The 13,781-nt window shown below is 42.1% G+C and overlaps 1 protein-coding gene across 1 annotated transcript; it reads right to left on the reverse strand.

Moving 5' to 3' along the window:
• Positions 1–6,149: 6,149 nt before the first annotated feature.
• CAPSL (calcyphosine like) lies at positions 6,150–13,086 on the reverse strand. Its single transcript, XM_077816246.1, has 4 exons — positions 12,950–13,086; positions 11,478–11,655; positions 10,428–10,637; positions 6,150–6,251 (listed from the first exon to the last, which is right to left on the reverse strand). The coding sequence occupies exons 1-4, from the start codon at positions 13,084–13,086 to the stop codon at positions 6,150–6,152; spliced, it is 627 nt and encodes a 208-aa protein (XP_077672372.1).
• Between the last annotated feature and the right edge of the window lie 695 nt (positions 13,087–13,781).

Genomic DNA, 13,781 nt, shown 5'->3' on the forward strand with positions numbered 1-13,781 from the left:
AGTACCACTGAAAATCAGCTCTTGTGCCACCTTTGGCACACATGCCATAGGTTGCTGACCCCTGTTCTATGTCACGGGTGCGATCCATGGAGGTATGTTGGAGCCTACGTCACAGGTTTAGGCACCACTGTAGTCTACCACTGGTTAACCCTGTATGCACCTAAACTCACTTGGCACCTATGTTTTTACAGTAAACATTCTCTGGACACTTATGGTTTTTGCCTCTGTGCATGCATGCTGCTGACTCAGTCTAGGCATCTGTGCACCTATCTCCCCCTAAGCCCCAGAGCAATTAGCAAACTGGGGAAGACGGGCATTTGGCAGCCTAAGTCACATGCAAGGGCCTGATCTGGTAGGCGTGCTCAGAGGCTGCGTAGTGAATCGAATCCCTCAAGTAAGTGCACACGAAATAGCGGAGCAGGGCGGGGGCGCTTATGGAACGTTCTGATGTGGGGCTCCCTCAATCTCTCCTATTGAAGTTGTTCCACTTTAGTTAAGCCATTGAAAAACTAAATATTAATTGGGCCAGCGAAAGAGTTAGAATGACTATAAGCTAGTAGTTAGAGCACTGACCTGAGAGGTGACAGATCCCTGTTCAAATCCCTTTTGCCTCCCATGTGGGGAGAACTTGAACTCAGGGTCTCCCATATCGTGGGTGAATAGCTAACCAGTAAGCTAAAGGTTTTAAGGGAGAGCCACCTCTGCCCCCCCTTAGCTATTTTATTTCGGGACCCACATGCATTTAGCCGCCTATCTTCCCCTGGTTCACCAATAGCAAGCAGAGATAGTCACTTCCCTGCAGCCTGGACTTAAGGACTTAGCACACACCCCTCTGGTTGGGGCCGGATTTCCAGTAGGCACATGTAGGGTGACCAGACAGCAAGTGTGAAAAATCGGGACGGGGGTGGGGGGTAATAGGAGCGTATATAAGAAAAAGACCCAAAAATTGGAACTATAAAATTGGGACATCTGGTCACCCTAGGCACGTGCCAAGGGGTCGCCGGTGTTCAAGGGGCACCTTACCTCTCGAAAACTGTGTGCAACACGAAGGTCCCCTGTATGCAGGGGGCAGGCGCTGAAGATGCTGTGCCTTGGGGTGTGTAAGGTGTACATCTGGCCCTGCCTCTGGTTAGTATCTCCTACTGGCTAGCTTAGGCCGCTCCTTCCAGCATGCTGCCTTTCTGGATCACATTTTTAGCTGCCTATCTCCCCGCATTCACTGTTTCAGAACCTAGGTGCCTAATGCAGGCTTTGTGGATCATAGTGCTGTTTCTGTAATTTTCTAGGCACCCAAAAAGTTAGGTGCTGCGAATTGTAACATCACAATGCTTACATCCTTTTGTGGCTTTGGGCTCATTTACTGCTATAGAATTGTTTTTCAGTTACCAAAAGTATTGAAGCTACAGAATGAGGACAGGCACATTCCTGGAGTCAAGCGGCAGGCCGCAGCTTCTATTAAACTTTTAACACAAGGGAGGGGCAGTATCCACTCATCACCCATACTCTCCTATACCAGGCATTTAATTGGTTCCAGTGTGGGGGAGTTACCGGGCTCCTCACCATATAACCCATCACTGGCACCAGGGTTACAAGGCTCCTTATCATATAACCCATAACGCAGGGTAGGTTCACCTGAGTGACTAGCTTGGTCACTCCCCCTCCCAAATCCTGCCACACTGCCTGGTATCACAATTCCTGTCCAATCCATTCCCTCACATCCTGGAGCCATATGTCAGCACCTTCATCTGACAAATGGACTCCCTCATTTCCAAAAACGTCCGGCCAATTGTAACAGATCTCCCTATGCTATATCACTGAACCCCCCGTGTCCAGGAATATCTCGGCGACCTCTCTATTGCCTGCTATCAGCCACCAGTGCCTTTGCATCTGCCACAGACTGCTAGGAAATCCTTTTTCTCCCAGCCTTACCTCCTGAGCTGGACGCAAGGAGTGGGTGATGTAGGAGCCCCTATGAGGGGTCCACACCAGCTAAGGCTTTCCATATGCAGGGGAAATCTCTACTGGCTTGATCTGCCAGTTTTAAGGCAGTTTTGTGTGAGGAGACTGGCACAAAGGTGCCCAAACAGACCAGAGTGTCAGATTCTCAATCTGCATTCAGGAATATGTTTAGTTACCCAGTTCTTCAGAACTTAATTATCTTGAACCGGGAATAACTTTATGATTTACATATTAACTGCAGGCTTCATGAGGTTAATGTGAATTAAACAAGGATTTTTGATCATATCAGCCCAAATGTTTCTCTCTCTCTCTTCCTGCCCACCCCCACCCCCTCTGGCCCCAACCAAACTAACAAAGAGGAAAAATGAAGTGGAAGTTTTGATATGGTTGAGGAATTAGGGTGTATGGCAAGTCAGTCAAATAAGAACCAAGGATCAGTGGGAGAATTCTGACTCCAAACCTGCACATGCTGGGGCTCCCATGTGGATGACTAGCCTCTCAATGTAATTTCCGATTCCTTCCACCCCACAGGTAGAATGGCTTGTTTAGCAGCCCAGCGACCACTACTCCCACTGCTCTATTTGCTTATCATTCTCATCTCTGACAGCGGTACAAGGCGAAGAATGAAAGTTAAGTCTGCCTGCACTAGCATTAACTTCTGCTGTGTTTTTTGCCTGTAAAACTATTTCCCTCTGGGCAATATGCTCCGTGGAGTGGTTGTTCCCTGGATCTCTACCTCTCACACACCAGGGGAGCTCAAACACATGGTGCTTGTTTGCACCAGAGGGCTTCTATGGGCTCAGGCAGAGGGAGGAGAGCAGACTGCTGCTTCTATGAATCAGCGTAACATGCGGCCAGAATGCCTGCTCCTTTGTCCCCTGCACAGACTGGAGGACACCACAGAGCTCATTGTTTACAATGGTTTTCAACTTCGGCTTGTGTTCCAATTTAGGATTCTATGCTGCCCTTGATCCACATGCATCGCTCCTGCTGGCATCAATAGGCATTCCATATACCGATCAAAAACACTACATGCTTCGGCCTAAGGTGTTCCCTACAATTTATATACCGTGCGGTGTAGCTTGAGTTTCATGATCAGAAATGAGAAATTATGCGATGGAACAAAGTGTTAAATAACATTTTAGAATCTTAATTCTAATCCCAGATAAAACTGGTGTGCATTACCACATATATTCTAATAACTGCTGCCGTGCCTATTGCAGCATCAAGCTCTAGAAGATATATGATACAGCCACACAAGCCTCTCTACAGCATCTCTTCAGTATTTACTTCATATAGACCAACGTGCACAAGAAACTACAGTTTAACAGATGCTGTCTAATGGATTCAACTTCATGCAATGCAATTTTATAGCTATCTCTGTTTACAGTACAGTGTACAACAGTGCTAGACACTGCTGCTGGCTCCAAGCATACAGCATTATTTATAATGGCATCTGAGACCAGACTCAAGCCCTTAGGTCCACACTGCCTTTGATCTGTGCACTGAACTTCTGTTAAAGTCAATGCAAGTTTTATCCATAGGTCAAGGATGGCTGCGTCGGGTCCTTAGTATATAACTTTTTCAATTTAGCAGCCAATGTGCTGTGCTTGTTTGTATGATTTTGCATACCTGTAATAAAACTATATTTGTTATTGTAGAGATCCCCATTGAATTCTACTATATTTGCTAGAGGGTAAAAAAATATTTCAGCTCAGCTCTTTTCCCCCCCCAAATACAATATACCTTTTCTGCAGTTACAAGTTTTGTTTTAAAAAGCGGACTGAGGGCCTGGTTCTACTGCAGTGAACGGGAACATTGCCAGAGGGATTAGAATCAGTAACAGTTCCAGGGAAGTTTTCAGGGTTCTTTATTCATGTGAAATGACTTCCAGAAAAAAGGGTGTGGCAGGGGAGGGACCATGTGCCCTAGTGGCCCAGAACTTACTTACAGAGAATCCAAAGGGAGGTCAGCTGGTTTTCAGCCTATTGCAATAGCGGCCACAGAGTCCTGCTCTCTGCAGAATAGGATGTACCAATTCTGTCCCTGTTCACCTCACTCACTTCCTTGCACAAAGTTCTATTATTCAGGGTTGGTGTAGAAAGAGAAGGGAAATCTAATCTCAAAGCAGTGATCTTTCATTAATCACAATGGTCTTGATCCTTTGCTCACTGAAGTCAATGGCAAAGTTCCCACTGACTTTAATAGTGTAGGATCAGGGACAATACGTTTTGCAGTGTCAGAGCTTTTCATCCAATTTACAAACAAAAATTTGCGTTTGAAAAGGCATATTGCACTTAGCCTTGAATAGATGTTAGAATTTTATATGGTTAGTATTAAACAGACAATCTGGTCAAGAATTAAGGTTAGTAAGACAAAACTTTTCACTTCACTTGATTAAATGTCAGCACAACAGATCACTGTGGATTTTGGGAGTCTTTAGATACAGTATATGCCAGAGTGGGATCATTTTTCACTTTGTGACTCTCACAGCCCACTAACGTTACATCTTTATTTAAAATGTGCAAGGTATAGAATATACCTGTTACAGACCCAATAAATAAATTAATAAGAAAGTGGCTACATATAACTGCCAGCATGTGAAATGGCACATGTATTTTTCATGTAAGGCACCTTTCTACTTCACGTACATGAATTTATTTGTTGGTCCACAACAGTATCACATTATGTAAAGAGTCCTCATTTCCTTGATGACACATTATCTAATCAAAATAATTTCCTTTTCCAGTTACACCAACTTCCATAGTTATTAATTTACGCAAGTGTGCAGAGTCTTACCAGATCAAGGCAAACATTGAGTTTGCACAGCTGTGGTGAGGAATTCCAGATACCTACTGTTGTGATGATAGGTCATACTGAAACAAACTAGCAAGTATGTATCCCATAAGGCCATGTTTCCAAACAGCTCAGGGCCAGATTTTAAGTGCTCAGTAGCTACTAACTGCCATTGTGACATTTAAGGTCAGATTTTCAAAATCACACACTGAACTTTTGAAAATCAGGCCACTTAGTTTGGTATGTAAATAAGAGCCGAGCTCTTGAAAATCGAGCTCCACTTCTGGGTGTTAAGCGCTTGTAAAAATGTGGCCAATAGCACTTTTTGTTGGCTCTGAACATGGCTCGATTTGTTGTCAAAACCTCAAGTCTTTTACTAAGGATAGAGAGATTGAAAACACAAGTATATGACACTGGCACAAATTAATTGGAGTAAATTCTGCTTCATGTAAACCATTTACACAATGACAACAATTTACTCTGGGACAAAGACAAACTGACACAAAAGAAATGAGAAAAGGAACCAAAGCAAGGATAATTAGAGGAAGTATGGCTTTCAGACAGGCCCCTTCTCTCACCGTCCTTTCTTCTCACAGGTAGCTGACCAGACATCAGCTCTCACAGACACTGACATGACAGGAGAGTCCTATTATCTCTTCCAGTTAATTAATGTCCAGTCTTTTTCAACAGCAAAGCCAAGAAAAAATAAGATTATAAAGTTCTTTAGTTCATAAAAAATTCCCAGGAGAAGTATCTTCGTAATATGTATAGTCTTTCAGATTAGGTCCAGCATAGACACTGGGTGGAGCACTGGTAGGTATTCCAATTGCACAGTTACAAGAGAACATTGTAAAGCATCTATGCCCTCTGGTGACTTTGATAAAGGAATAGAAGGAAAAAGAAGGAAGATAAATCTATGGAGCTTTAGGACAGTATACATACTACAAAAATGCCTATACATTTATACTAAGTATATACATCCCAGAATCCTCTGCTCTGGTGCTATGGTACCTTCTTTGACACACAGCTGCAGCTTGTGCCATGAATTTGGAAACATGTTTGGGAATGAAAGGTGCCTAGCACACATGTCTGAGGAGAAACTGGTTACTCATCTGAGAGAAGAAACAACATAGAGAAGGGGAGCAGGAGGAAAAGGGAGGGGCGTGATTATTGGCAGTGCTACCAAATCTCCTCTTAGCCTATGATGTCCATCAGCTCAGCATGGTCCTGCCAAAACAATGTGGTATAGTGAGTATTGTCTCTTCTGATACATTGAAATCAGCACAGTGACTACAAGGTACTATTGTGGGAAACGTGACCATATTATTATGCACATATTTAATCATGTGGAGCTAAGAAGCTGGAAATAATGTCTTGTTTCCTTAAATGTACAGTTAGAATTTCCAAGCATTTCTCATCATGATAATGAAATAGACATCAGTGTCTATCGAAGCGCTGACTCCTGCATAGTAGTTCATGAATTCTTCTGTTGTAACCTAAAGTAGAAAATTTTAAAACAGAAAAGGAAATCTTCATTCTTCATGTCATAACACATACATACTATATGTAAATAAACGTCTGTAAACGAGCAAGATTTAAGCCATATACTTGTTGTGCTTCAAGTTATCTTGAATTAGGAAGGAACCTAAGACAGGAGGGAAAATGAAGAAGGTGTAACTCCTTCAGTAGTGGAAAGTCCTAAAATGTAGAGGTCCTGTTCCCTATGTGAACCTAGTTGAAATTAGTTCTCATCTTCCCTGAAAACTGAAAGACAGAATCAGTGAAGCTCTCGTCCTTCAAAAAGACAACGATTGCCATTTAATTTTCTCTTTGACTCATCTGAATTTGGACAGCAAATTCATTACATTGTAATGAATGAATTGGAATGGGTTCCTGCTGCTATTGGGAGATTGTAGTTTTATATCCATTTATCAAGCTAAAGATGCCATTCTTCAGAGTAGACCTGACTAAAAGAGAGAAAGCAGTTTTTAAATCCCAGCTGAGTTTTGTTTATTTTGATATGCATTTCTGGGTTGAAACCATTTACAAAAGCAAATAGTCTGCCCATCCACTTTTTAAATTGGCCTGACCTTTTATATGTGGAGAAATATTTTTCCAATCCTTCATTTATATAAATGTTTTTGTGAAGTTTTAATCTTTGGACCATTTATACAGTACTTTGAATAAAGCTATTTACAAAAAAGATATCTTCCAGTCATTGTTCCAGTCTTGTGTTTGGGAGACACCTAAAATGATTCAATAACTGGGGGATCTGGACCTTAAAGCCTATTCCACTTATTATAAACAGGCATCCAGCTTCCCAAGCTTGGTTGACTCAGCAAGACTATGGTGCTTTTGCTAAGGTGATTTTTATCTGAAGCTCAGTGTTAAGGCACATTGGCTAAAACAAATTAGTTCTGCTCACTAAGCCAGACATCCTTACCAGCTCCATTATATGAATTTCGCTTATCTGAAACCACCTGTTAACAAAAGCAAGCCCAGATCCCCGCTGCTAACGTCAGGGGACATGTCCTTGTTTCAAATAACAGGAAGCTTTGGAAGCTCCATGAGTTTACAACAGTGGTGTGGCTTAGATCAGCTCCAGCTCAGAGAGGTCAAGTTTGTTGTTCAGAAGGACCTGTGGTCTAGTGGATTAGGCACAAGACTTGGAAACAAGAGATGCAAGTTCTGACCCTGACTTTTCTATGACCTTGGGCTTTTGTAAAGTAGGGACAATTATATTTACTTCCTAAATATGTTTGTGTGTTGAAAGTGCTTATAAAGTGCAAAAAACATTGTTAAGACCAATTAGTGGCACAGGTGGTAACAAAAATCCGAACTCTGGCCCCAATTCAGGAAAGCACTAAAGTATGTGGCGATCAGCTGGGCTTAACAGTGAAATCTTCGATGAGCTTAAACACAAAAAGGAAGCTTACAAGAAGTGGAAACTTGGTCAGATGACTAGGGAGCAGTATAAAAATATTGTCCAAGCATGCAGGGGTGTAATCAGGAAGGCCAAAACACAACTGGAGTGGCAGCTAGCAAGGGATGTGAAGGGTAACGAGAAGGATTTTGACAGGTATGTTAGCAACAAGAAGGTGGTCAGGGAAAGTGTGGGACCCTTACTGAATGGGGGAGGCAACGTAGTGACAGATGATGTGGAAAAAGCTGAAGTACTCAATGCTTTTTTTGTCTCTGTCTTCACAGACAAGGTCAGCTCCCACACTGCTGTCCTAGGCAACACAGTATAGGGAGGAGGTGAGCAGCCCTCAATGGTGAAAGACCAGGTTAAGGACTATTTAGAAAAGCTGGACATACACAAGTCCATGGCTCCAGATCTAATGTATTCGAGGGTGCTGAGGGAATTGGCTGATGTGATTGCAGAGCCATTGGCCATTATCTTTGAAAACTTGTGGCGAATGGGGGAGATCCCGGACGATTGAAAAAAGGCAAATATAGTGTCCATCTTTTAAAAAGGGAAGAAGGAGAACCCAGGGAACTACAGACCGGTCAGCCTCACCTCAGTCCCTGGAAAAATCATGGAGAAAGTCCTCAAGAAAACCATTTTGAAGCACCTGGAGTAGAGGAAGGTGATCAGGAACAGTCAACATGGATTCACCAGGGGCAAGTCATGCCTGACCAACCTGATTGCCTTCTATGATGAGATAACTGGCTCTGTGGATATGGGGAAAGCAATGGATGTGATATATTTTGACTTTAGCAAAGCTTTTGATACCATCTCCCACAGTATTCTTGCCAGCAAGTTAAAAAAATATGGATTGGATGGATGGACTATAATGTGGATAGAAAGCTGGATAGATTGTCGTTCTCAACGGGTAGTGATCAATGGCTCAATGTCTTGTTGGCAGTTGGTATCAAATTGAGTACTCCAAGAGTCGGTCCTGGGGCCGTATTTGTTCAACATTTTTATTAATGATCTGGATGATGGGATAGATTGCACCCTCAGCAAGTTCGCAGATGATACTAAGATGGGGGGAGAGGTAGATATGCTGGAGGGTAGAAATGGGGTCCAGAGTGACCTCGACAAATTGGAGGATTGGGCCAAAAGAAATCTGATGAGGTTCAACAAGGACAAGTGTGGAGTCCTACACTAAGGATGGAAGCATCCCATGCACCGCTACAGGCTGGGGACCGACTGGCTAAGCAGCAATTCTGCAGAAAAGGACTTGAGGATTACAGTGGATGAGAAGTTGGGTATGAGTCAGCAGTGTGCCCATGTTGCCAAGAAGGCTAACGGCATATTGGGCTGCATTAGTAAGAGCATTGCCAGCAGATTGAGGGAAGTTATTATTCCCCTTTATTCAGCGCTGGTGAGGCCACATCTGGAGTATTGCATCCAGTTTTGGGCCCCCCACTACAGAAAGGATGTGGACAAATTAGAGAGAGTCCAGCGGAGGGCAACAAAAATGATCAGGGAGCTGGGGCACATGACTTATGGGGAGAAGCTGAGGGAACTGGGCTTGTTTAATCTGCAGAAGAGAAAAGTGAGGGGGGATTTGATAGCAGCCTTCAACTACCTGAAGTGGGGTTCCAAAGAGGATGGAGCTCGGCTGTTCTCAGTGGTGGCAGATGACAGAACAAGGAGCAATGGTCTCAAGTTGCAGTGGGGGAGACCTAGGTTGGATATTAGGAAACACTATTTTACTAGGAGGGTGGTGAAGCAGTGGAATGGGTTACCTAGGGAGGAATCTCCATCCCTAGAGGTTTTTAAGTTCCAGCTTGACAAATCCCTGGCTTGGATGATTCAGTTGGTGTTGGTCCTGCTTTGAGCAGGGGGTTGGACTAGATGACCTCCTGGGGTCTCTTCCAATCCTAATCTTCTATGAAGTCCATCTCCTTATTCATGACTGACTTCAATGCCAATTCACCTCAAAGTTATTTAAGCATGTGCTTAAAGCTAAGCACATGCATAAATGCTGTCCTGAATAGGGATGCTTTCCTGAATCAGGGACTCTGTGCTTAAACTAGACCATGCACTGTAGTTTTTTAGCAGGTGGAGAATCTTCTCCTCACAAGGGGTTTGAAAATCAAGGCCTGTTTATTAGCAATAATTGCACTTTTCTTAATTATGTAGTGTGCTGTTGCCCTGAGGTGGAATGCATAGTCTGATGCCATATCCCATTATTTGCAAATCAATCACAAGTAACTACAAAAATACCCCAAATCCTATGATTTTGCATATGGTCAAATTTTGTTCTATATGCAGTGGGCTTGGGGGTGTGACACAGGCAGGCTGGAGAGGTGAAATCAGTGGATCTGCTGCTACGTGATACCACCAACCATTGGCACGGTTGTGCCGTGGGTAGAGCAGAGGTACAGAAGCAGCTGCAGAGCGTCTCCAGTCCAATCCTTCGCTCCAGGTAACAGAGCCCTGACCCAATGAGTGCAGGACACAGGACTTAGCCCACTATACTTCGATTGCCCAAATTATTCAAAAAGATAGGTCTCTGCATTAAAAAAGCAGTTGGGTATTAATGGAGGGAAAGAAACAAAAGAACATTATCCTCATGGCTGTACATCCATTTTACTATTAATGCAAAGGATGTATCAATAAGCACGGCACAGATGCGCTGTACATGCTTTTAATTGTTGGATATTGGGCTTGTTTTCCAATGGAGCGCCCTTCAGTTGCCTTGGGCTATTCTACTTACCTTCCCATCTTTCTCATACGGTGAATCAAAGTTATCTAGAAAGGCTCTAAAAACTTGATCTTCTGTCCATTCTCCATTCTGATATTTGGGATGATGCTTTGCATTATACACCCCCCGTAAGTCTTCAATGGTTACAATACCATCACCGGTTTTGTCAAACTTCCGAAACGCTTGCATGATGATGTCTTTTCTGGCATTAGACATTGGAGGCTGAAAGCAGATATTAACAGATTAATCCTATGTCTGTCTGCTGTCTGTCCAGTTTCAGCTTCAAGCTTTGCTGCTGCTGTTACTAGTAAACCCACTTTCAGAGAGCCTGGGACACGGTGTGCACATAAATGCTACCCAGAGAAGAGTGTGACAGTCATCCTGTTGGACAAGAGCTTGAGACAGGAAATGCAATTCACCATTGACTAAATAGTGCAACTGATTGGACTCAGACTTCTATCAAAGGTAGAGAAACAAACTGAAAAAACAGGTAAAAATGTTTTTTAGAATATCTTTCTGTTCTCTCCATATTAGATTTCACTTGTAACAACAATAGGTATAAGATATCTCTTTTTTTACTTTTGTATTTTAGTAGTATTTACAGGCCCAAACCAAGATTAACACGCCTGCCCCCCCCCACACACACATTGTGCTAGGCACTGTATGAACACATGCAAAGAGAAGACCATGCTGCCTTAATGAGTTTACAGCATAAGCAGACAAGCAAGACAAAGGACATTTATCATCCCCATTTTAGATAGGGAAGTGAGACCTAGAGAGAGTAGGTGATTTTCCCAAGGAAGTCTGTAGTAAAGCCCTAGAACTGAACCCCAGAACCCTGGCTCCCAGTCCACAGACTGACCCCAAATACCACCTTTCCTTTCTCATTTTTAGATGGAAATGAAATTCTTCAAACTGATGTTGTCCCTTTGATATTTATGTAGATACCAGTATTACTGATAAAATAGAACTGCATTGACCTATTACTTGACTGTTCAGCTAGTCATGGAACAGGATTTTTCTCATTTAGATAACAAAAAAGCACGTTGTTTGGAAACTTACTCTTAACGTTACAAGAAATTCATCAAAGTCTATTGTTCCGTTGCCATCTTTATCAAAGATCCTGAAAAGCTCTTGAGCTTCTTCCTTGTCCATCATCACGGCATAATCATTTAACCCTTTCAAGAATTCTTTGAAATCAAGGGTTCTGCTTTTGTCATCATCCATAATCTGAAATACTCTGTGGAAAAACGTGTGTTTAAAATAAATAAAATAAAGAATGAGTGTAGTACAAGAGGCAGAATTTACATAGAAGAATGACAGTTTATTAGGACTTGAAAGGGACACCTTATTGGGATAACATTTCCTCTTCGTAAAGTCTCTTCAGAGAAAAGGCGGTATTGAGGTGGTAATGAGCAATGCCTGTCAATCAGCATTGCTTACCCCACCTAGTCAATTTGGCAAGACCTATTTTCCATTCCCTCTCTCTGAACATGAAATGTGACCTTCACAAAACACAAACTGCTAAGATGGTAGTTGGAAGATGTTTTACTTTTAAATAGGACTGCAGTAAAGGAAGTATACAAGTATTTTTAAAAATCCAACCCCAATATAATAATTATTATTATTGTATTGAAACTGAGCCATCTGGTAAATCATAGCTGTTGGGAATGGTTGAAAGAATTGTCAAACTCAGCTGAGATGGAGAAAAAATTATAATCAGTGACTAAACAGAAAACTATATTAAAATTGGTGACACATAGATGCAGATGTAATAGAACATGACTCATACATGATGTAATTACTAAAGCAACATTTTCAGATTTAATGACTTGCCCAGGGTCACAAAGGAAGTCTGGCCATGCATACAAGTCATTTTAGTTTCTCTGTGCCTCACTTCCCCATCTGTAAAATGGGGATAATAATACTTCCTTTGTCTTTCTAGTCCACTTCCATCGTGAGCTCATTAACTAATATACACATGTAACTAGTGCACACTGATCCTATGGCCATGCACTTTGGTCTAATGGTCCTACCTCACAGCCAAGCCCTGTCCCATATCAAAATTTTAAATAGGAAAACAGAAGTTAAATGTGCAAAGCAGGAAGCTTGTTGTCCAGACCATCAGCAGGTACAAATCAGTGTCATTTCACTGAAGAATAAGGATTTGGATCTGGCCCTTGTACCTTTACATCCCTTTGTTTTGATGTTGGCGATGCAGATGCTTGCATTAATTTCAATTCCTTGTTCTTTCCATTGCTCTCTTTTGTTTAGTTGGTTAGTTTTATATTTTTATTGAAAAATCTTTGAAGAAAAAAATAGTACTGGAGGTGCAGTTGCACTTCACAAATCCAAACACCCCTGAATTCTGGAGCATTTGAAATCCTGGCTCCATGAAAGTCCGTTGGAGTTTTGCCACTGACTTCAATCAATAGCTGATATTTTGCAGCTTAAGCCCATTTTAGCCGTATTGATATAGCATCTTATTACTCAAGTTCTTTGCTTTAATAATGTATTTGGCTTCTTGGATTTACCTGCCAAGTCCTTTGATGCCTGCAGACCCCCTTGCTAGACACTGCAGCCGAAGTCTCTCAATTGGGTCTGTGGTTTTGGCCAAGTTTCTTTTGGCCTGGATTGCCATGTCCCGGTCATGCCTCGCTGTACCAGGCATCTAGAACAAGAATTTCCCCCTTTAGCAAAGATTCACAGAGCTGAAAAAGGCTTTATCTGATTGGCACTGATTACCAAGTACGGTCTTTAAAACATGTTCTTGAATACCGAAACCTATCTTACTTCCTCAGACTGCACAAATACTTCACTTGTAAGAGCTTTCTGCTTGTTAATGAACGACTTTTGTGGCCATTTGATATTATCAGTCAAAAATATCATTGCACAAAACTGGATATGCAAGCTGCCCTTGGGAGGAAATAAACAGCTAGCAAGAGTCTGATCTATACTAACCATGTGCAAATGCTAGCTCTCTCTCTGAGACAAATGACAACCTAACGTAGCTGTGTGGTATGCTGCAAAAACCTACACAAATGTAGGCCGTTCAGATAAGCTTAATACTTCCACATGTGAGCAAATATTTAGCAATAATATTTAGCAATTGTATAGGATTATAACAGGTCTGAGGTTCTAGGACCCTGTGTAGAAATGAAAAGTTATTTCTACTAACTCTACCAGGCAGCCAAACCAGGTGGACCCTACTAGTGCTACAAACCATTTCTTGTTCAAGGGATCCATTTCCAACATTTCATAACAACAACACATATTACAACATTCATTACAAACATCACACAATTCATAGATTTCAAGGCCAGAAGGGGCCATTATAAGCACCTAATCTGACATTCTGCATTACAC

This window comes from Eretmochelys imbricata, chromosome 5, assembly GCF_965152235.1.
Source record: "Eretmochelys imbricata isolate rEreImb1 chromosome 5, rEreImb1.hap1, whole genome shotgun sequence".
NCBI lineage: Eukaryota > Metazoa > Chordata > Testudines > Cheloniidae > Eretmochelys > Eretmochelys imbricata.